General features: G+C 38.6%; 1 protein-coding gene across 1 annotated transcript in view; it reads left to right on the top strand.

Annotated features, from left to right (window-relative positions):
- Positions 1-22080, top strand: part of CEP350 (centrosomal protein 350) — a 64636-nt gene that overhangs the window by 33627 nt on the left and 8929 nt on the right. Inside the window, exons 15-29 of the mRNA XM_050901449.1 lie at positions 484-673; positions 2257-2477; positions 2600-2763; positions 3432-3590; positions 3795-3908; positions 5879-6015; positions 6385-6504; positions 8244-8410; positions 8950-9146; positions 9711-9895; positions 10797-10884; positions 11271-11417; positions 12213-12370; positions 19919-20118; positions 21713-21924. Coding sequence (XP_050757406.1) covers positions 484-673; positions 2257-2477; positions 2600-2763; positions 3432-3590; positions 3795-3908; positions 5879-6015; positions 6385-6504; positions 8244-8410; positions 8950-9146; positions 9711-9895; positions 10797-10884; positions 11271-11417; positions 12213-12370; positions 19919-20118; positions 21713-21924 — 2459 coding nt within the window. The remainder of the gene's footprint in view (positions 1-483; positions 674-2256; positions 2478-2599; positions 2764-3431; positions 3591-3794; positions 3909-5878; positions 6016-6384; positions 6505-8243; positions 8411-8949; positions 9147-9710; positions 9896-10796; positions 10885-11270; positions 11418-12212; positions 12371-19918; positions 20119-21712; positions 21925-22080) is intronic.

Consider the following 22080-nt stretch of genomic DNA (forward strand, 5'->3'; position numbering starts at 1 on the left):
CATTACAAAAACATGAAGAAACTTGATATTTGGTACACTTACTATATAAGCAGTGGATGACATAAGGAAAAGCTAGTTTTAAAGTCAATAAAAGGATGAGAAAAATAAGATTGGGCATTCCAAATTATCTCTATTTTTTCAAAATTCTCTAGCTTACCCAAAGAAAGCTAGGCTTTATTCTAATTATCAGTATTGAAGAGTCAAATGCTTGTTTTCTTTATTTAAACTGATAGTGTGCTGAAATGAAAGCTGAGTGACAGTTTTGTTGACAGTGGACACAATATGCAGAAGAGAACTTGATCTCCTGTAGGAAGTTTCCAAATTTGCATTTCTTTCTTGTTGGATTTATAGATTTCTAACTCAAAGGCATCTTTAAGTGGGGGGGGGAAAAATATCAATTATTTGTTTTGGGGCTCCTGATGGCTAAGATATTCATACTTAGAATACCTAATGTAAACTTTTCGCAATGTTGTTGCTTCTTAGGGTTGGACTCTTTCAATGGAAGTTCTCACCACTTTCCTGTGGAAGAAGATAAAATGCTATCTGAATTAGAGTGGGGATCTCAACAGACAAAGAAGTCCTTATCGAGTAGCAGATTTTCTAGTAAAGATCATGAGCAGAACCCAGATACGGACAGCACATTAGAAAACTTGTCTGGACACTCCCTAATGAGGTAACATGAACCTTGTAAGACTGTATGCAAATATAACTAAGCTTGGTAGTGTTATGGCATGTTATCAGAAATGGCTGTGTCTTTGGATATGCAAAAGGAAAGTAACAGAAATGATCAAATGTTAGTAAGATGGGCATGCAGAAAACGGTTTTTCACCTGTATTTTAAATATGAAAGCCCAAAGTAGATGGCTGTAGTAAGAGAAAATACAAAACAGTGATTCCTCCCCAAATGACCCTTCTGTTCTTGTAAGGATAACTGGCCAATATAGGTATCCTGTCAGGTTCAGTACCTTAAGCATTGAAACGCAATTTTTGTTTTCCACTTCTACAAATGGTCTGTAAGAAGGGGGGGGGGGGGGGGTGCAGGGGTGGGAAATAGCTCGTCAACCTGTGCAGTCATCATGCTCTTGTCAGTAGGCTCCACAAACATTTTTGGCTAGACTTGTGTTCAGCTAATACTCATAAGCCTGTCCAGCTCTGTGAGTTGATGCATTTTGAGAGATGAACTGATCCTCAGAAGAGAGTGTAGAAAAAGAGGAAAAAATACTAATTTTCTGTTGCATCCTCTGTATGTCTAACTATGAATGCAGTTTTTCTGCTAATTGTGCAATGAAGATGGTTATGAAATACTCAGCTTAGTTTTCACTGCACTTTTTTCTAAAAAGCAACAAATAATACGAATGGTCTCTCACTCATTCTGTGTGGGTATAGAGCGGTTCTGAGGTATTGATTTATATTGGTGACTTTCACTGATATCCAGTATTGGGTTTGAAAGGTCCTGTGACCTCCGAAGATGTGCCAAGTAAAGCAGAACGTCTTCCTAAGGGATTTAAGCAGCCACTGTTAATCCTCTTTGGCTTAATAAAATTGGAATAATAAATTTGAGAAGTGTCTGCATCATTTTTTGTATATTTGGAAAGTGATGTCTTCAACTGTCTCTTAAGAAGAAATGTTTCTGCAGTATTTTACTGTTTCAGTCAAGTTTTGGCCTTCAAGCATTTCCTTGCATTTTGATGAAAGAGATTGAGACTCAGGGCAGTGGCTTATCACATTCAGTTGCATTCATATGCTGATAGTAACCTGTTTACTTTTTAAAAATACTGTTCATCGTATTCTGATATCAAAATATTGCCCTAATTTCCTGTGAGTAAAACAAAGTTCTTCACTCAGACTCTCGAAACAGATGTGTAAATGCACATGCAGGTGAGTGCATCCTGCAATGCCAGCTTCCTACCAGGAGGCATTGAAACTGCTTGTCTGGCCATGTAGAACATGTAGATACTATGTTAATTTTTTTTTTCTTTTTTTTTTTTTGGTGTGTGCTAACTAGGTTTAATACTTGGGGGAAAAATAGGGTGCTCTAGAAATGTAACCCTAAACTGGGATATAGATACAAAACCCATCTCATGAGGCCATTTCCTAAAGGCAGACTGAGCCTGTGCAAACCATAAAAGACTGTGCCTTTTGCGTGGATCTGTTTGGTGTATATAAATGGAAGAAGTAGATTATTGCTTTATTGTCTTTATCAGATGGCCGGACTTAGGAGAATATTGACTCCTTTCTTTTTTCATTTCATTGTCAGTTTCTCAGACAAGGGAAGATCCCAGAAAACGCCGACTTCTTCCCCATCTCCCGGTTCCCAGAAAATGTTGCAGTTTGATTCTATAGGCAATACAGCAGAAAGAGTCAAGTCACCTGCTGGCTTTTCTGGAAGTACAGCATCAGGGCTGAAGCCTAACGTAGCCTTCCCCGACTTGAATCTGGGAACTAGTAGGTCTGTAGCAGGAGCAGCCTCAGCGAGCGGTGAGTTGTTTTGTTAAAACCGTACTAATCCCAGAGCAGGGTGGTTTTTTTTTTTTTTCTTTATTTTTTGATGTGGGACACTAAAGTCTGTGGAGGTTGACTAGTTAAGTCTTATCCTGCAGGATGTATGCGCTTCTCCCCCGCTGGTCTTCAGCATCGTTTATCAGCAGAATTGAACTACCTTAGTGCTATTGAGGAGTCTGTGAGACAACTTTCAGATGTAGAACGAGTACGAGGCATATCACTTGCCCAGCAGGAGAGTGTTTCCTTGGCTCAGATTCTAAAGGTAATGGAAAAACACTTCCTTGTCTCAACCTTCCTTTTTTTTATTTTGCAAGAAAATTAATTACATTAGGGCGAGTTATGCTTTTGTTAGCAATGCAGAGAAATTGTAATGGGCGTGATGGAGCATCTCTGATAATGTCCATTTTTTAGGATTAATGTCTGTTATCTTTCTTATTTTAAACTGACACCAAGGAACTGGTGACTCTAGAATATGTGTCATTAATATACCATTAGCTGGAATCACTGCTTTGGTTGTGTACTTTAGTAAAATAAAAACTTGATTATTTACTGGGTTTGATGTTGGGTCCTGATGCCATGCGGTGTAGTTGTTCAGGCTGGATCACTTGTCGTATTCCATGAAAAGGATGTTTTTGGTTGAAATTTCCTTATGTTGACAAGATTGCTTGTTCTAGTTTGTTGAATTAATTGATCTCCTAAATCCTCTTTCTTTCTACACTGTGGTGGAAGAGTATGAGGAATGTACATTGTCTACTGTCTACTTAAAAAGGGAGAGGGTCAGTCAGTAGGCTGAAAATTTTACTTTAGCAGAAGAGGCACCACCAGTAGAGTAGATGTACATCTTTCAGAGGTAGTTGCAGCCAGTGGCTAAGGCAAAAAAGATCTTTACATTTAACTTGCATGATTAAAACTTGTTTTCCTAATCTGTAGGCACAGCAGCAGCGCCATGAACGGGACTTAGCCCTTTTGAAAATCAAGGCTGAACAAGAAGCTTTAGAAAGTCAGAGACAACTGGATGAGGCAAGGCAGAAGGCAGCTCAGGTAATGCTGCCCTTCAAAAAATGTGGAGTGTATAAGAGGCAAAATGCTGTAAGTAAATCTGTGCCTATGAGTATTCTTAATTTGAAGCTGTGAACATATGGAAGTGGTGAAGGGGTTTAATATAGCTGAAAAAAGCTCTTAGGGGCCAATTGCCAGTTTCAAACTTTTTTCCTCCAGATTTTGAGAAATAAAACTGTAGTTATTATAGCCAGAAAATTTTGAAGAGCTGAACAGGCTGTGTTTTCTGCGTAGGTCCATGCAGAGTCGCTACAGCATCTGGTCCAGTCACGGCAGGAGGCTGTGCAAGAGACCCCGTGCAAGGCTGCAGCCAAGCAGGCAGAAACTGCAGCTCACCAGATCCGTGAGGTGAGGTCCTGAGTGAAAGGAAAAAGCTGTTCTAATTTCAGTGTTATTTTGAATACTTTTTTACCTCTAGGTTGTTCTTTCTTCAGTGTTGTTCTCAGTGCAACTTCTTCACCTTCATAACGTGACAAATGATAAGACTTTAAAGGAGCTTTTCTGGCATCGTTACTTAGAAGTCAGTCAGCAGCCTTAAATCCCTGTTCACTATTCTTATGATCTTACAGTTAAAGGACAGTTAAGTTTGTTCTTCCAGGATAGATTGATGATAGTGAACACAACATCTTTAATTTGTAAGAGTTGCACTCCATCAGGGATTGATCCTGTATCTGTTTCATATGCAAATTAAATTAGAAAAGCAGGTAAATTGCAATTTTGCTTGCTTCTGAAGGTAGGAGACCAACAAATAAAAAAAAAAAGGGAAAGGGAGGATCTTCAGCAGAGCTCTTAACTTGGTACAGAGTTTGAAGTTTTCTTTTTTTGAGTCTCTTTTCATTCTTCTTTTGTGGCATACAGAATATTTATTAGTTTTCAGTTTTATATATCAGTTTATCAGTTTTTATACTTGTTGTTCCCAACATGTAGCAGCTGCTTCACACGTAGGTCAGAAACACAGTAACCAAAAAATGCTTTTGCTTTTTCATAGTTTAGCAATCGCAATGACTGTGGATTAGGGTTATGGGATGGAGTGTAGAAGGCTGGTGGGTATGAACATAACTGTTTCTTCATGGCTTATGCACATGTTGGTGCTCAGCAAGGCTGTTTTTATGATAGGTAGTGGGACTGTAGAATAATTCTGATGTACTTATTCTGGGCTTTGCCAAATATGTGAAGTTTAATTTTTGAATAGGTAAGAATCAGTTAGGTTAAAGAAGCAGAAAAGTTCAGGCATCCGAGATACATGCAGTGGTTGTTGATAGCAGGTAGTGAACTCTTGGATAAAGACAAAGAAACATTTGTAGTTTATATAGCCAATGTGAGTCAAAACTAATTAAGAAACAAAGACAGCTGTTATTTGATGTAGGGTTTTAATCTTTTGTCGTGCTCTAAGTTTGAAGTCTGAGAGTAAGAGGTGCTTGTGGAAAGGTTGATGGGGGTGACCTGGTCAGTGATGGTGGGCTAGCAGAGTAGCTTTTCCATCCATGTTCACTAGTGACTCCTGATATTCACTTGTTTTTATAAAATTATATGCATTACAATTAATGCATACATTAATTGAAGAATTAATGAAGCTCAGTATGTGTATTGGAAGTTATTGTAATACAGCTTATTGCTACCTTCAAAACCAACCTGAGTTCCCTGCTCTGCAAGAGGCAGACCTTTGAACAAGAAGAAAAACAGTAAATTCTAAAGGTTCTAAAAACCAGTGTTATCTGCTGGGATTTCTGAAGTTGTTCTTATTTCTAGTCAGGTACACAGTGACTGCCATACATTAAAAAGCAGAAATTCATGGCTATCTATTGATTTAATGCCGCCGATTTTAGACCTGGTAGTTTGCATAATATTGGAACTCTAAACCTGTTGCTTCCTCTAGTGTGGAAATAATATTTCTTGCTCTTTGGGCAAGATGCACTTTCAAATGAAAAAGAAAACATTGTTTCTGGCTTTTCTTTTTCCTTGCTTTATTCTTTTAATGAATTGTAACGGTAGGTCTGGAATGTTTTAGTATGTGGGGATCATTCTAGTGATCAGAGTTTGCCTAAGTTGATCAGAATGATATGGTAAGTAGTGTGTTGCATGTCTGTAGTTTCATACCAATAATTCCACTCTGCATAAATTAAAGAATATGTCTTTACAGAGCAGTATGCACTTTTTACAACCAAAATTGGTATGTAATTAGAAACCATCTCAAAACCATGTCTTACACGTCTGTTCAATAAATCAGTAAACTGCCTGTGAGAGTGACTGTTTTCTCTTTCAAAACCATTTTGATGCTAATAAGCTCATTGTATTCCTTTGTTTTTTATTGTGCTCAGATGACAGAGTTAGCACGAACCCAGATCTCGGATACTGTCAGCGCTCCAGCTGCTCCAGTCACCACCTTGTTTGACCACCAGCGGCAGCATCATTCAGAGTTCATGAAGCAACTGAGAGCCCGAACTGATACAAACAGGTTTTCCCTAATGTTTCACATCTTGGGAAGGGGGAAGTAAGAGAGTTGGGTTTTGCTTCACCTATTCTTGAAGAAAATTGTAAGATGTCATAATGAGTGAGCATTTAAGAAGAATTTAGATTCCATCTTTATGCCCTGAATAGTGTACCCCAAAGGTGACATTAACTGGTTATGTGAAGCTCTATACAGAAGAGTAGAAAAAGATGCTCTAAATGTTTTCTGGGATGATTTAACTAGTGTAAGCTTTAAGTGGTCTTTTCAGAAATTTTAACTGTTACTACTTCTAGTAAACTGATGAAAGCTTGTGAAAATGGTATTACTCTTTGTTTTAAGACAACAAAGATTACCCAAAACGCTTCTGTTTCTCAGGAAATGTGATTCTACTGCCATGTCACAAGGTAAAGAGGAGACAGGTGACTCAAAACAGACATACTCACCGATGTTTGATAGTTATTCAGAGTCCTCAAGATCAAAGGTTCATGATCAGAGGTAAGAAGAGTTTAGATTACACAAGGTTTTTTTGCTATAAATAAAAACTAAAGTACAAAGGAATATCAAGATATTTCCTTCAGTTTTTTTTAAAAAGAAGGAAAGTCAGTATTAAACCTTCAACAGGTAAACCTGTCTTATTCCAGAGCTTGAAGGTTTATATGCCTACCAAAATTTGCTTTGTCTTTAATTAAAAATCCTACTACACTGTGTTCCACAGTGTAATAGTATGTTGTGTGTTAATATCTTTAGTTTTGAATTTGCTGTATTTGTTCTAATTGGACGCTTTTCTCTTTCCTAACTTTAGAATAATTGATTTCCACATCTGCTTTCTCATTCAGCTGCATTAGCAAGAGTCTAGCAAGCAGGTGAAGGGAGATGGTTATTCCCCTATGTTTAGCTCTTGTGAGACTGTATCTGGAATACAGCGTCCAGTTTTGCGCTCCTCGGTAAAGAGAAGACATTAACATACTGATGCAATTCTAGTGGTGAACCACCAAGATGGTTAGGAGGCTGGAGTACATGATGTAAAAGAGAGGCTGAAGGAACTGAGCTAACTTAACCTAGAAAAGAGAAGGCTAAGGGGACAGGGATCTGGTTGCAGTATCCTAAAGGTGGGTTGTTAGGGAGCATGAGGTTTGACTCTTCTTGGAGGCGCACAGTGAGATGACAAAAGGCAATGGTGACAGATTCTGGAAAGGGAAAAATCATTGGGGGGGAAAAAAATGCTCCCTGTGAGAGTGGTCAAACACTGGAATGGCGGTACGGGAGATTGTGGGATCCTCTGTCCTTGTGGGTGTTCAGAACTTGGACGTGGCCTTGACCTTGGTTGGATGAAATACCTTCAGAAATTGTTGAGCTGAGATTATTCTGATTTCTGTGCTGTGGTCTACTTGCATACTTCTATTGCATCACCTTTGTAACCTAAAAGTCACTTTAAGTCTCTGTTTATCTGAGTCTTTTTCCGTGTCCTAAATATTTGCATTTTGTGCCCTTCTCATTTTGCTCTGTGTCTTTTTGAAATGGACTAGAACATAGACTGGAGCATATGTTCTGAAAACACAGTGCAGGGACCTGTAGAACTGCCTACTCTGTACTGTGCATTACTTTCTATTCTGTTCTCTGTGTATCTGGCCATTTTGTTAGGGTTTTTGTTTTCACTGCTGCTTTGCACTGGTTTGAGATTGTACATGAAGTGCCTGGAGTGCTGCTTGCCTGAGGTTTAAATTTGATTCATTTCTGGTGTTACTTTTCAGTATCTTGCCTGTGTTTAATACTGAATTTTAACTTTTTGTTTCCTGTTCACTTACTTGACCTAGTTAGGTCCCATGAAGTTTCTCACAGCCCTTCTCTGATCTTGACCAACTGGAATGATTTTGTCCTCTGTAGTTCTTCTAATTTAAAACAATATTGCTATCTTGCTCATCCTTTTAAAAACTGTAAGGAGAGATGTTCGCAATGGTTTATCATCAATACTCATTGCCAGGTAGATGGTAGCATACCTACAAACCACTTGCATTCTAAGGTAGAATAAAAATAACAAGTTCCACTGTCAATCAGCAGCTTGATGAGGCTTGGAATTTTAAAGTAGCCAAGCTGCATTTTAAAAACAAAACCAAACCCTCTGCATGTTGATTATTGCTGGGATGTTAATCATGGTATGTACAGTAGTAATGTAATATAAATATTTTGAAATGTGCAAAGTAATTTTAAAAAAAAATTATCTCTTGATAACACAGTAGTACCAGCAGCCGCCAAGAGAGTCCTTCAGTTCCATCTTCTAAGGAGAATGAGAAAAAGCTTTCCCGTCGTGAAAAGATAACTAGCAGTATTGAAGAGCAGGCTCATACTGGTGTGGATGATTCCTTGCCGAGTGATAGTATTTTATCACTGCCAGATGAAAAAGGTTAGCTGTATTCTTTGTATGCGATGAATCTGAAGGTGGTAAGGGGAGAGGGAGGGAGGTGCCGTTTCAGAATTAGTTTCTGAAATAAATGAGGGAATGTGTGTGAAAAAAGCTGAGCCCCACATGAATTGGTAGCCTCTGAAAAGGTAACAGAGGATGGCACAGTGAGATGGGAACCTTTGAAATTCTGCACATCAGAGTGATGGAGTCTGTGGGCCGTTCTGCTTTGTGCTGTGCTAGCTGTAGGCAGATGTTCACTTGCTGAATATACAGGCTGAATGCCGAGTGTTTTAGCAGCCCCAGAAATGTGTTTATACCTGTGTACAGAGAAGTCTGTTAGGTCTTTTGAAGCTACGTAACGGTATTTCATGATGTCCTCTAACTCAAGGTCACTCTTTTCTAAACACTCATTTTTCTGCATTAGAATAGTTATCTCCGTGTCTTTCCTGCCCCCCTAACTTTACTGAGATGAGACAGAGTAAAACTGCATTCATGGTACATACCTGAGTGTAAAACCACTTCCCTGATTTCTCCTTCAGATTCCGCTTCTGTTGCAACAGAGTATTCCCTGAAATTTGATGAGTCCATGACAGAGGATGAGATTGAGGAAAAGTCTTTTCGGTCTTTGCTGCCCTCTGAGAGTCATCGCAGAAATAACTTGGAGAAGAAACGGGGTAATCGTGATGATTCTGATGAGGAAGTCTCCCCAGAGAAAACAGCTCTGTCATCTATCAAGGTAGGTCAAGCAACCATAGTTAAGGTAAATTAACTGAACTGAAAGGTTAAGCTGATGAGGTTCAAGTGAGCTGTTCTTAGTTGTGTTGGCAAATTTTAGGGTTCTTTTCCTCCCTGTGGCTCTTTGAGCATCTCAAAACATAGAGTTGTATGAATCATGCTGTACATCACTGTTGTATAAGTGTGATGACTTGACTTATGGAGCAGTCCATCCAGGCCTCTACCTGTTCTCTTGTGGCTTTGGAGAAGAGGAGTGACTTTTTGACGTAGGTTATAAAAGCCTGGTGGATTAAGTCTTCCTACTGTGCCTACACACAGCTAGGAAGTCCAAGAGGATGATTCATCTCTCTGGCCCAAGAGGGGACATCCCAAAACTGTCACACAGCCCAGGGCAGAAAAAGCTGATCTGCACAAAACTCAGAGAAAAAACAGCTTCCCTTCTTACATCTGTTTTTGTGTGTGTGTGTGTATCTGTGTATACACACACACACACTTACTTTGTAATTGAAAAAAGCCTTGGAACTTCTGTATTATCAAACCATGCCAAATTTGTCTTGCCTTCTAGGAGCTAAGCATGCCATTCTCAGGGGGGCAAGATAGTTTCTCTAAATTTACCATGGAGATGGTAAGACAGTACATGAAAGAGGAGGAGATGCGAGCAGCTCATCAGTCCTCACTGCTTCGGCTCCGGGAGAAGGCTCTGAAAGAGAAGACCAAAGCTGAATTAGCTTGGCTGGAACACCAGAAGAAGTAAGGCAGCTCTGAATATACACTGTTGCTGACTGACCATTTTCTTGTCCTTCTACTTGAATTTTTTTTGTAAGATGTTGCTTCCACCCCTCCCTTATTAAGTATCAGTCGTTGAACTGATCTTCTGACATCGGTAATACAAATGTTATTGTCACTTGGAAAGAACAGAACCCAGTTTCTAAGTGTGCTTTGATGTTTACATTGAATGCGGTTTGATAAAAGAGAATTTCACTGAAACAGTAGAACATGAGATGTTTGTTGTCAGTCAGAGAAGGTAGTTCCCAACCATTACTCTACAAGTCTTAATTCAAGAAGGTATAAAACTGTCAAACAGTTAGACCTTTATTTGCTTGATGTCTATCTGAGGTCATTTTAGTTGACTCAGGCCAAATTTTGTGCATCTAGATACGTGTTGTACTTAATGATTTGTTTCCAAACTAACATATACTTTGTCCTGGAATGCCACTTGAAGTATCTAGTGATACTACTAAACAGTGGTGGCCAGATTTCATCAATAATACTGTTCCATGGTCACTCTTTGCATGAGAGTACCATTGCTCACCAGACATTTTCTTCCAATTTCTTGTCATTGTGGGTTTGACAAAGGATTGTGAGGTAGTGACCCAAGCGTCCTTCCTTTTCTCTATGGTGAGCATGCTACCTCTGCAGAGCTTCTGCCCATTCATGTGAGATCTCTTATTACCTACACTGGACTTTTAACTGTGTGTGTCTGACTGAACAGCACAAAATATTCCACTGCAGAGCATGCCAATGATTAAGTACAAGCATATACTCTTCTGCAGGTTAGGAGAAGTAAACTTTTTTTTAAACTTTAAAGAGTAAAAGGCTCGTTGTTGTGCACTTTTTTCTTATTTAATCCTTTCTTCCAATCTATTTGCAGGCATTTACGAGACAAGGGAGAGGATGATAAGATGCCTCCTATTCGAAAGAGGCAGCGTGGTCTGCTGCTGAGATTACAGCAGGAAAAGGTAACTGATGCCCTCTAGGAAAATCATGTTGAAACCCCTGTGTAGCCATTAGCTTTTACAGTGTCTGAAACATTTAAGAATTGAGAAAACTCCATACCAGGCTTTTGGATAGGAAGCTAGCAGTATTTCTTACCAATAAGTTTTATTTGCATTTCGGTAGTATTTAACACATTGTTTTAAAGGGTCCTTCTGTATCAGTAATCTCGCTGGTTGAGACTTAGAAGTATTAATTGATCTTCTGTTCTTTGCTGCTGAAGTTCAGGCTAGTTACTTCATCACGTAATTGCAGTAATTGTAAACCCATAGCAAGGACAGTGTGGCAGCTCTAGAGTGTGTTCTTGAGCTGTCTGTCACAGTTCTTATGCTTAATCTTTTATACCTAAAAGGCAGAAATTAAGCGTCTTCAAGAGGCTAACAAGGCTGCTCGGAAGGAGAGACAGCTGATCCTTAAACAGCAGGCGGAAATAGAACGAATCCGTCAGACTACAATGAAACTGCAGGAAAAATTAAAGTCTGCAGGAGAAAACAAGCTGGTAAGTGTTCAGTACAGAAGCTGGAGTCTTCCCTCTTTGGCCGTGCAGCTGGTATTTGACTTCAGTGTTTATAGGAATGGAAAGCTGTTAGGTTGGACCTATCACTTGGAAGTTTTGTCTGCCTCAAAGGGTCTTATCCTCTTTCAGCAATTTTATGTTTAATTTCTTTAAAGCATTGTTTAAGGACTTGCATTTGGGGAAGTTATAAAATGCTTTAACTGGGCTGTAGATGGTGTTTGTTAATTCTCAAGCTTAACTCATGACTTTGGGAATATCAGTTTTTTGATGCTTAGATCTCTCAGGCTCTAATTTTGTTTGATTATTTGTCAGACTCCAAAGAACTAAATTTAAGTGCTAAACCCAAAACTTGCTGCTTTGTGTGTGTATTAGTGTCATTACACTAAGTTTCTGGCATCTGCTTTATGAGATGCAAGATGGCATTTTGATAACTGTCTGCTTCCTTACAAAACTTTGAGGAGACCCAAGTTTAATAATAGTAGTATAGAAAGGATTGGTTTCCTGTTTGGGTAACTGAATTATGGTAGGTTTTTTCTTCTAGATACAGTTAGGGGAGAACTTAAATTATGGAGAAAAAGGATGTACTAAAAACTTTGTGTTAAATAAAAATGAAGTTGGAAAATGAAGTTAAATCTGCAGGTGCACAGACTTATCTGAAGTAGTATTTGATGTAATCTGGGGAGAATTAAGCTAAATTAACATAATTTTTAAAAAGATTGTAGAATAACTTTTCTTACTTTTAATGTTGCCTTTTTTTTTTTAAACACCTAATTGCAGGAACTTCACAGCGAGGATGACATCAAGCAGAGCAATGGTTCTAGCCCACTTCCAACTGATGCAGAAACGCGTAGCCCTTCCCCAATCTCAATCTCCAGCAGTGAAACTAGTAGCATTATGCAGAAACTTAAAAAAATGCGCAGCAGAATGGATGAAAAGTAACTAATTTTTTTTTCCTATACAAAAATTTATTATTTTAATAGAACAAGTTGGTTTGGCCAGTATTTGCACTAAAAATGGCCATCAGAAAAATTAGAGGTATTGATATCACATACACTTTGATCTGAGTTGCCTGAAAAATAGCTGATTGGGAGCATTAATAGAACTATATTAATCTTTGAATATAATATTTTAAAGGCTACAATTCTTGCATGAATACTGAGATTCAAACATTGGTAGCTGGCAGACCGTGTGGTCAAGGTTTTATTGTAGAAGATTGGTTTTAATATTCTTTGTCCTTGATAGAGTCAGTAAAAGCACATCAATTTAAGAGATTTTGATGTTTGTACGTACAAGGGACTTGGACAGGCTCCAGCTTGATGGTACGTCTTGTCAGAGTTCCTCTTGCAGTGAGACACCTGAAGTCACTTGGTCAGTGGTGCCTGTATTTTGTATCTCCCCTTTTATTTTAAAGGGAAAAAATACAGGAAGTGAGACTCTGAAATTACAGTACTAATTTTTGTCTTGAATTGAAGCATAAGTTATAACTAGCAATAGCCTTATGCAAAAAAGTAGTAACTGAGTTTGAGATCTGGCTCACAGAAGGTCACTGAGTTTGTTGGGCATGTGATTTCTACCTTATTATCCAGCTGCTGAATTTCAGTTCTAATTGCACTGAAATCAGGTAGGGATGAATTCTGTAAGTATTTTCTTAATTAATAGAGGTGGTATGTGTGTGACTGAGAAGACAGGCAGTTAATAAGACCTTTCTTTTCATCCTACGCAGTCCACAGGTTGGAGAAATGTTGAAAATGGTTGTTAGTCTTCAGAGGAAATAATGAAGTATATGTGCAGTTCCTGGGTCTGAAAACTAAGACTGAATCTGTTGATTTCACCTGTTAAATTGTTTTGAATTAAAAATTGATTCTGCATCTTTTCAGTGTAGGAATTACTTTGTCTGCACTAAACATCCCAAATGCTTTACCAGCATGTGCTCATTAGTTAGAAGCCTTAAATTCTTATTTGAGACTAACCCATTAAAAGTCTGGCCTCTGCCAGTTACCACAAGGAATAGTCTTTGCTTAAACAATTTTTTTGGACTTACAACCAAGGTAGGTCACTGTATTTTAGTCCATATGGGTGATCTTTGTAATGTTTTCTCTCTTGAGACTCCTAACACAGCTGGATAAAACATCAAAAAGCAAGCGCTGCCATTTGTAAAGGCAAGCTGTCTGTGACCCCTTAGTACCTTATTTGCTTGTAATCATTTGAGAAGCACATTTCCCACACTTGCATGTGTTTGTATATGATGAAGATAAAAACCGGTAGTAGTAAGTGAGGATTTGGTGTAGGTAGGGAAAAAACAAAAACATATTCTAGTTACATGGTCTTCATATTCTAGCCTGAATTGATTGCTATTTTATTCATACTCTTCTGGTAGGATCTGGTAAACTGAACAGCCAAAATCACAAATGATTTCACGTTTCTGAAGTGTCATATTACCAAAACTAAACTCTTGGCATTCCAAGTCATGTGAAAACCACCCCATCGTTATAGCAGCAAACTCTTTCTCGAAGTATGTTTTGAGGTTGGTAAATGGCTGAAGATGGGGACTTGAAAAGGATGTGTTCTGTAGGCCATGTTGACTTCTAGGGTTTCAAGAAAATAAGATTTTTCTTCTGGTCCTTTTTTTTTTTGTTTTTTGGGTTTTTTGGTTTGTGTTTTTGGTTTTTTGTTTGGTGGGTTTTTTTTTTTTGTTAAAAAGAGGGTCTTTATCATATTTTTTCCACCCAAGATTCAGCATACAAAATTTCAAATGGTGATATAGTGTTACAAAACCAAGTTACAGCTTATGAATTTTGAGATTGTATTAATACGTATTAGTACTATGAGATGGCAAATACACTTCTATATTCAAGACTTCCTATGCTTTTTTTACCAAGTAGTGTTTTTGTCAATACTGCTTTTGAAATCTTATTTTTTCAAAGTGCCTTCATTTAAGCAACACTTATGATTACAGAAAGAATTACATATTAATAATAATATAATAATTGTTCTTACTATTACAAGGGATAGTAGTAGGTACAAAGTATGTTTTACCCTTAAAGATATTTTAATTGTCAGTCGAAAATATTGCTCACATGGAGAGTACTTTTCAAAAGGTGGATAGTGGGATTTGAGCTAAACAATTGCTTTTAGGAGGAGCAAGTGGAAATTGTGTGTGATGTAATGTATGTGGTCATGTATCTTTTGTTTTTATGGTTTTATCTTGGGTTGCTATATATGTTCAAAGGAAGTAGTATTTTGTGTAAAACATAAATGATTCTCTAGAACTCGATCTTCCTAATTGTATAGCTTTTGCACACCTTTTGCAGGTATTTTGATAGTGATAGCCATGCTTATTGATTGAAAAACAGTGCTGACTTGGTATCTTTTTTTTAATGTCCTTATTTGTAAAACACATAAGAATAATATTAACATAATAGAGTAAGATGTTTGGTTTGGGGTGTAATTATAGGAAGCTGCCATTTGAAGGGAATCAATCAGGTTGTGAGATATGGCAAAAGGCAAGAAGCTGAATGATGAGTAAAGTACAAAGGAACTAGAGGAAGGAACTGGGAAAGCCTGCTATGCTGGATTTGCTGTACTCCATAGCAAGATGGAAATACTTTGGCTTCGTTACTTATGAGGCGGCTCTAATATTTCTCTTCTGCTAAAAGGGGGATGAAAGAATAGTTCTGTTTTAATTTTAATTGATGAGTCTGTGTAGCCTGCATGTGAACAGGAGCATGCTCTGTCAAAGAGAATTAACCACTTCCCCCTTGCTTTCCTTGCATATGCAACTTTAATGATAATCTGTGCAATAGAAGAACTGATTAAATGCTCATTTTCTCTTGCTTTTCCTTTAATATGCTTCTTAGCTTGCATTGTAGTTGATAGAGCTATATGGAGCATGGTATTTTTCTATAAATATGATAATTCATTAGAAAATCCTATTTTAAGCACAGCTGTAAGTATATGTAGATTTAAAACAATAGGCATTATCTTTCTGCAGTTAGTACTTCAAATGAAAGAGGCAATATGTGAGTATTCTAAGATCAAGTCTCCACTGTTGCAAAAAATCAAAATAGCAGCTAGAAGTTGAATTGCAGGTATATCTCAGACTTTTCCTGGAATCACTCATGTTTTAAAAATACATTATTTAATCTCTTCTTCCCCCCCCCCTCCACTGGTGCTTACCTTTGGAGAAGTAATTTTACTGAGATTTCGCCAGGTGAATGAAAATGTGTTTAAAGTTTCAGACTAGCAAAGTTGTTCATATCGCAAAACCAGTATCGTATTTAATACTAGTAATATACTCTGTTGACAGTTAGAATAGCAGGAGTTGCAAAAAGATCAGGTTGAGATATGTTAACCGGTGCGTGTGGAAGTCTGCATCAAAGTAATATAACTTCTTCCAAAATTTAAAGAAAAATATAGCAGTGTGAAAGTAGCTTGCCTTTAATTAACAGAAAATGAAGTGTTATAAGTGTATGTGTTCTATTACCTTCTGCATAACAGTGTATAGTTTTTCTTCTTCAGATGTTGGGTAATAACTATACAATGTTAAATGCAATTAATTTTAAAGTTCTTTGCTAGATGCTATCCTTTTCTCGTTCTTTCTGCCTTTTTTGCTATCTTAGTTTTAAACTCTTCCTCCTTATTTTGTAGACACTGCTCTCCTGTTCACTACTTCTTCTCTGTCTTTACGTCTCACCACTGGGCCTCTCTCAGTGTCTGTTTTCCCAACCTCCACCCCAAATTCCAGCTGTATATCTACAACCAATTGGTCAGGTAACTGTATCTTTCTCAAGTGATAGACTCTTTGATAGAGCATGCTCTGTTCAGTCCTAGAAAGTCAAGAGGTTCTTCATCAGTGAATGTTTTTGACACTTTCCTCACTGTTTCCAGATCTTTATTAATGACATAGACAGTGGGATCGAGTGCACCCTCAGCAAGTTTGCAGACAACACCAAGCTGAGCGGTGCGGTTGATTCGCTGGAGGGAAGGGATGCCATCCAGAGGAACCTTGACAGGCTTGAGGAGTGAGCCAGTGTGAACCCCATGAAGGTCAACAAGGCCAAGTGCAAGGTCCTGCACCTGGGTCAGGGCAATCCCCAGTATCGATATAGACTGAGGGATGAATGGATTGAGAGCAGCCTTGCAGAGAAGGACTTGGGGATGCTGGTGGACAAAAAATTGGATATGAGCTGGCAACGTGCACTTGCAGCCCAGAAAGCCAACCATATCCTGGGCTGCATCAAAAGAAGTGTGGCCAGGAGGTTGAGGGAGGTGATGCTCCCCCTCTGCTCTCATGAGAACCCATCTGGAATACTGTGTCCAGTTCTGGGGTCCCCTGTAGGAAACAGACATGGACCTGTTGGAGCAGGTCCAGAGGAGACCCCAAAAATGATCAGAGGGCTGGAACACCTTTCCTTTGAAGAAAGGCTGAGAGAGTTGGGGTGGTTCAGCCCGGAGAAGAGAAGGCTCTGGGGAGACCTTATTGTGGCTTTTCTATATATAAAGTGGGCTTATAAGAAAAATGGGGAGAGACTTTTTACCAGGGCGTGTAATGACAGGACAAGGGGTAATGGTTTTAGACTAAGAGAGGGTAGATCTAGATTAAATATAAGGAAGAAATTTTTTACAATGAGGGTGGTGAGACACTGGAACAGGTTGCCCAGAAAAGCTGTGGATGCCCCATCCCTGGAAGTGTTCAAGGTCAGGCTGGATGGGGCTTTCAACAACCTGGCCTAGTATAGTAAAAGATGTCCCAGCCCATGGTAGGGGGGTTGGACTAGGTGATCCTTAAGGTCCCTTCCAACCCAAACCATTTTGTGATTCTAATCTCTTATTCCTACTGTGTTCTGAGTGGCAGACAGACAGTTCACTGTGCTCCCACTGTCTGGTCACTACTTCAGAACAGCTGTTGAAACTGTCTAGTCTGGGCTTAAAGTCAGTACACCTTGGATATAAACGTACAAGTACAGGTTAGAGCAGCAGGTTAATGCTTCCAGGTTAATATTTGGAATGCATGGATAAAACGTGTGATGTTAGCACCAGAGAAACAGTTAGACTTTGAAATCATGCTGGTGTAATCGGAAGCTGCTGCTTCCTCCTTGCTCCCCCAGATTTCCAGCTTCACAGATGCCAGATGTGGTTTTGCTTTTTTTTTTTTTTTTTTTCTGTGAAGGTGCCCCTGCTTTAGAGGATAAATGTGTACCCTTGGTGTTGCAACTGGAACCCTCTAGACTGTAGTAAATATTAAGGCAGTGTGTATGCTACCTTGTGGCTCTGACCTTTTAAACCCCAGGGTTATAAAAGGGTCCGCATCTTTAGCTACGCTGCTTTAATCCTCCTCTTCCTATAGGTTGAATGTTGGAACCTCTTTCTCTCCCATCGCTTCTTTTGACTTATCTTTCTTATTAAGTAGTCTTTATGTGGTGATTAGTTTCATGGTCATTTAGTTAATTCTCCTCCTGTTTGTGGTCTTCTGGGTTAATTCATTTGACATCTGCTTTTAAGGAGTCCTGCTCTTTTGAATCCATTTATTTCAGCCTTTCTCTTGCATTTTATTTCAACTGGACTTGCCTTTTTCAAGATCCGGTAAACTGTGAAGATCCAGACATTCTGATGGAAATCAAACAGTGGGTGAAGGAAGAAGAAAAAGTTGCCTTTTGCATTGAGATCATTGTAATAATGACCTCCATAACGAGTTCCAAATACGTGATCTGCTAGGCTAATTGGAACTGATGTGTATGTGAAAGTAAGGGTTGATAAATCTGATAGTGCTGGTGAAAGACACAACATAAGCATGACTGTCCATGTCATGTTGTAATGCAATTACTGTTGGTAGTCTAGTTTCTTAATGATATTAATCTGTCAGTTTTGCCTAAGAGTAGACTACGTTTGATGTTTGTCTATAGAAAGTGATAAAGTAATGCAGAAAATCATGGAATCTGTCAGCTTGAAGGTGGCAGGTGTTCCAGAGACTCTGAGGTGCTTCTATTTTTCACCTGCTTTTGTTTTGACCATAGGACAGTAGATTGTGGGCATGTCTTACTGGCTTCTGAAACTTTTGTCTTCACATCATAACTTGTCCACCTTATCTGAATCTGTCTTAAAGCAGGACTTACCTGAATCTTAACTTTTCTGATCAACTGCCAACTCACTTTTCCAGGGAACAGAATGAACACTAAGTGAGCAAACAAGAAATGTCCCTTAGCAGGCGAGACCTGGAGATTAGCCAGTTGGTCATTCCAGTCTCTGTAAATAAAAGGGGTTTTTTGAAACATGAGAGATTAAAAAGCATAAATGAAATTATGATCTGGTTTGCAGCTTAAAAACTTTGATGTTAAGTGTTTGGGATGGTTTGAAAATTACAAATTATAAAGGCATTTGCAAAGCAAAATATCACAAGTCTTTGAAGACTGCCTTTTTAGGCACCACACCTTCTGTAACAATGACGAACTCTCACTCTAGCTGGCAAACCATGTATTTCTACAGAGTGATTTCTATGACACTAACAATTTTAGTGTAGGAGATGAATGGATTGATATACACTCTTCTCTAGACTTGGCATGTCAGAGGAAGTGTGTGCAATTGATGTGGAACTTGCTTCCATTTACTATCTTAAAAGTTAAATGCTATGGTCTTGGTTATTTCAATGTTTAGAAATGAGACCAGAGATACTGTTGTTCAAGAGCTGGCAAAAAGAACTAGTATACACACACAAACCTATTCATACCTACAAAGTTCTATAAGAATTTCCTTATTTCTGAGGTTTCGTGGATCACCTAAGAAATCTTTGTCAGAAAGAAAATATCTGCTAATTTTCAGCATGAGCTTTGCTTTTTATCTGTTCTTAAACTAGCAGCCAGATATGTTAGTAGCTGGGAAAACACAGTCCTGCATCCTTATTCTCTTGATGCTGTCAGCTCTCAATTAACATTCCAAGTGTGACGATCCATAGAGATGATGCTTAAAGGAAGAAGGATAAAAGCTCCAGTAATTCAGGAGAACTATTAATACAGAATAACTTTCTCTCTTGTAATTATGTATTTGGAAAGAACTCTGGGGCAACTGGGGTTACAATTTTTTCTGTCATTGGGATTAGCAAAAAGAAAGGTTCATTTTTCAAATGGTCACTGCTTTCTTGAGGGTTCCAGTTTAATACCACAGGTACTTCTCATGTCCTGAAATTGGGAACTTAGACTGTTCATTTTAGTGAATAGTTAGTAGCACTTTTAATGATTTTGAAGATCTTTCAAATGTAAGCAGCATGTTTGCAGTATGTTGTAGACTTTTCTTACTGCAAAGAAAAAACCTCTTGTCTACTTGTGGTTATTTTCAGCAGCACATCAGAAGTCTAGGAGATAGTAGTTAGTGTGGATATTATCCTAGAAAACAATTTGAACAGCTGGGAATTGTGGCAGTAGAGCATCTGGGTATCGGGACCTTTGAGTGTGGTTGGCTGTTTTCTCACTGTCTTCTGCTCTGTCTGTCAGGTTCCTAACTAAGCGAGAACAGAAGCTGATGCAGCGTCGACAACATGCTGAAGAATTGTTGGAGTGGAAACGCCGCCTGGATGCAGAGGAAGCAGAAATACGGCGGATAGAAAAGCAAGCTCTAGCTGCCTGGGACAAAGAGCTGCTCAAAACCAAAATAGCCAAGAAGGACCTGGGGGATCAGAGAACTGAGCCCAAAGGTAATAGGAAGAGGGGGGAAGTCATGCAAATTACAAGAGTAAAGCATAATTTGACACGATTGCTTAGGTTTGCACTTTCTTCCTTTTTTGATGTTTTGGTGGTGGCTGTTCTTCTCTGGACACTCTTAGAATCTTGATTTCTGCACTCTTTACTGCCTTCTGTCCCTTGTTCTTTCAGCCCTGTTTTACACCTTAGTTAAATGTGTATTTCCCCTTTGAGTATCTTCTCAAGTGAACAGTGCAGCATAGGCCCATCAGATGTTTCTACACACAATTTAAACTATATTTCTGTCTTTCAAAACAAAAATACTGCATGATCTTTTGCTGATCGTCTTCTGAACTTACTCCATTAAAACCATTTTCCCCTGTAGTGCTGTTTGAGTGCCTATCCTGTTAGCCTTATTACTGTTGGTGAGGATGGCTCTTATCAGGGGCTGCTTTCCTCTTGTCTGTATTTTCAAAATATTGGAGGCATTTTTTTTCTTCCCTCTGTTGTTAATGCAGTATAACTGTTTGAAATCTGCAACTGTGCCAAAGTGTGCTAGGATGTAATTAGTATAAGTTATGCTATTGTGAGGAAAAGTAAGTTCCCAGATGTTGGGAGCTACAGCTTTACTGTTCTGTCTTAAGTGGACCATACTTTCGGCATGAAGCACAGAGAACTGGATTGCAGTGGGAGAAAATAATGAAAGCTCAGGGATTGTTCTAGAAATAATCAATTTTCCTTTTTTCCCACTTTGCTGAAAGCAGGCAGCATGTCCTTTGAATATGCAATGGGAATTCAGAATTATGCCCTATTACACTTGTCACTGAAAAGACATGTGGATTTTAGGCATTGTAAGGCATTTTAAAGATGATATGCATCAGTAAGTTCCAATGAACAAAAATTCAGCATGAATGCTGAATTCTCATCAGCAGATGAGAAAATACACTTGCTTTCTATTAATTGTATCTACCAGTAAGCATTGAAGCGCGGCCCTGCTTCAGAAGTTCCTCTCCTCAGCCTTTGCTCAAATATTGAATAGTTCCCCATGGCTGCTTCAGTAATGCTGTGACTCCTGCGGAATTTAGTAAACAGGAATATTGAAAACCCAACTTATTATTTTACTTGTTGCCAGCTGAGAGACTCATGATGAAATCATAACATGAAAAATTTTTCTGCGACTACTGTAAAGGAAGCAATCAATTCTAAATTCAAGATCTGGCTTGCAGATTATATGCTCCTCCATGACTTCTTCAGACTAATAGTGACTCTTGCTTGTGTATGGTCAACTGGAAGGACAGGTTTCCCTAATAATCTTTTTGGAGTGTGTTGCCTGGAAAATGTTAGAATATCCTGAAAACCCCTTTATTTTAGACATTCAGCAATCACTAAGAACGTTTGGCAGTCTTAAGTCATAGTTCTCTAGTAAATATGCTTGTTCTTGCTAAATATTCCACCCTCAGTGTCTAGGTAAGTGAAGTAACACTTATCAATTTGACATGTATTGGTAGCAGTTACTACTTTATACGCAGGCAGCAGTATCTCTGAAGGCATATAAGTTAGTGCAAGTTCTTAGGCGCTTTGTTTTTTTCTGTCATTATTCGATCTCAGAAACAGCTAGTGAAGAAGAGTCTCCAGTGCCTTCTTGCTCTCATCTGAACAGTGAAAGCTCTATCCCAGAAGATCTTGGCAGTCTAGCTGCTGAGTCTGTCCCATCGGAGGCTGTGGGCCATGGACAGCCAGAAAGCCCAGATCAGAGTACAACTAATGAAGAAATGGTTTATTCTGAAGAATTCAAGTCCTCTACCTCACCTGGCAAACTTGTGAGTGAGCTTTTTATACTATATATACTTACACTTGTAAAAGGCTATCAGTAGAAGTAGTAAGTATAGCTGTCCCAGTTGTCAAAGCAGAGATTAAACTATTCGCTGTGTTTGCAATACCATTTCACATTACTGTGAATAAACATTGTAATCAGA

The sequence above is a fragment of the Gymnogyps californianus genome, chromosome 8 (genome assembly GCF_018139145.2).
Source record: "Gymnogyps californianus isolate 813 chromosome 8, ASM1813914v2, whole genome shotgun sequence".
In the NCBI taxonomy this organism is placed as follows: Eukaryota; Metazoa; Chordata; class Aves; order Accipitriformes; family Cathartidae; genus Gymnogyps; species Gymnogyps californianus.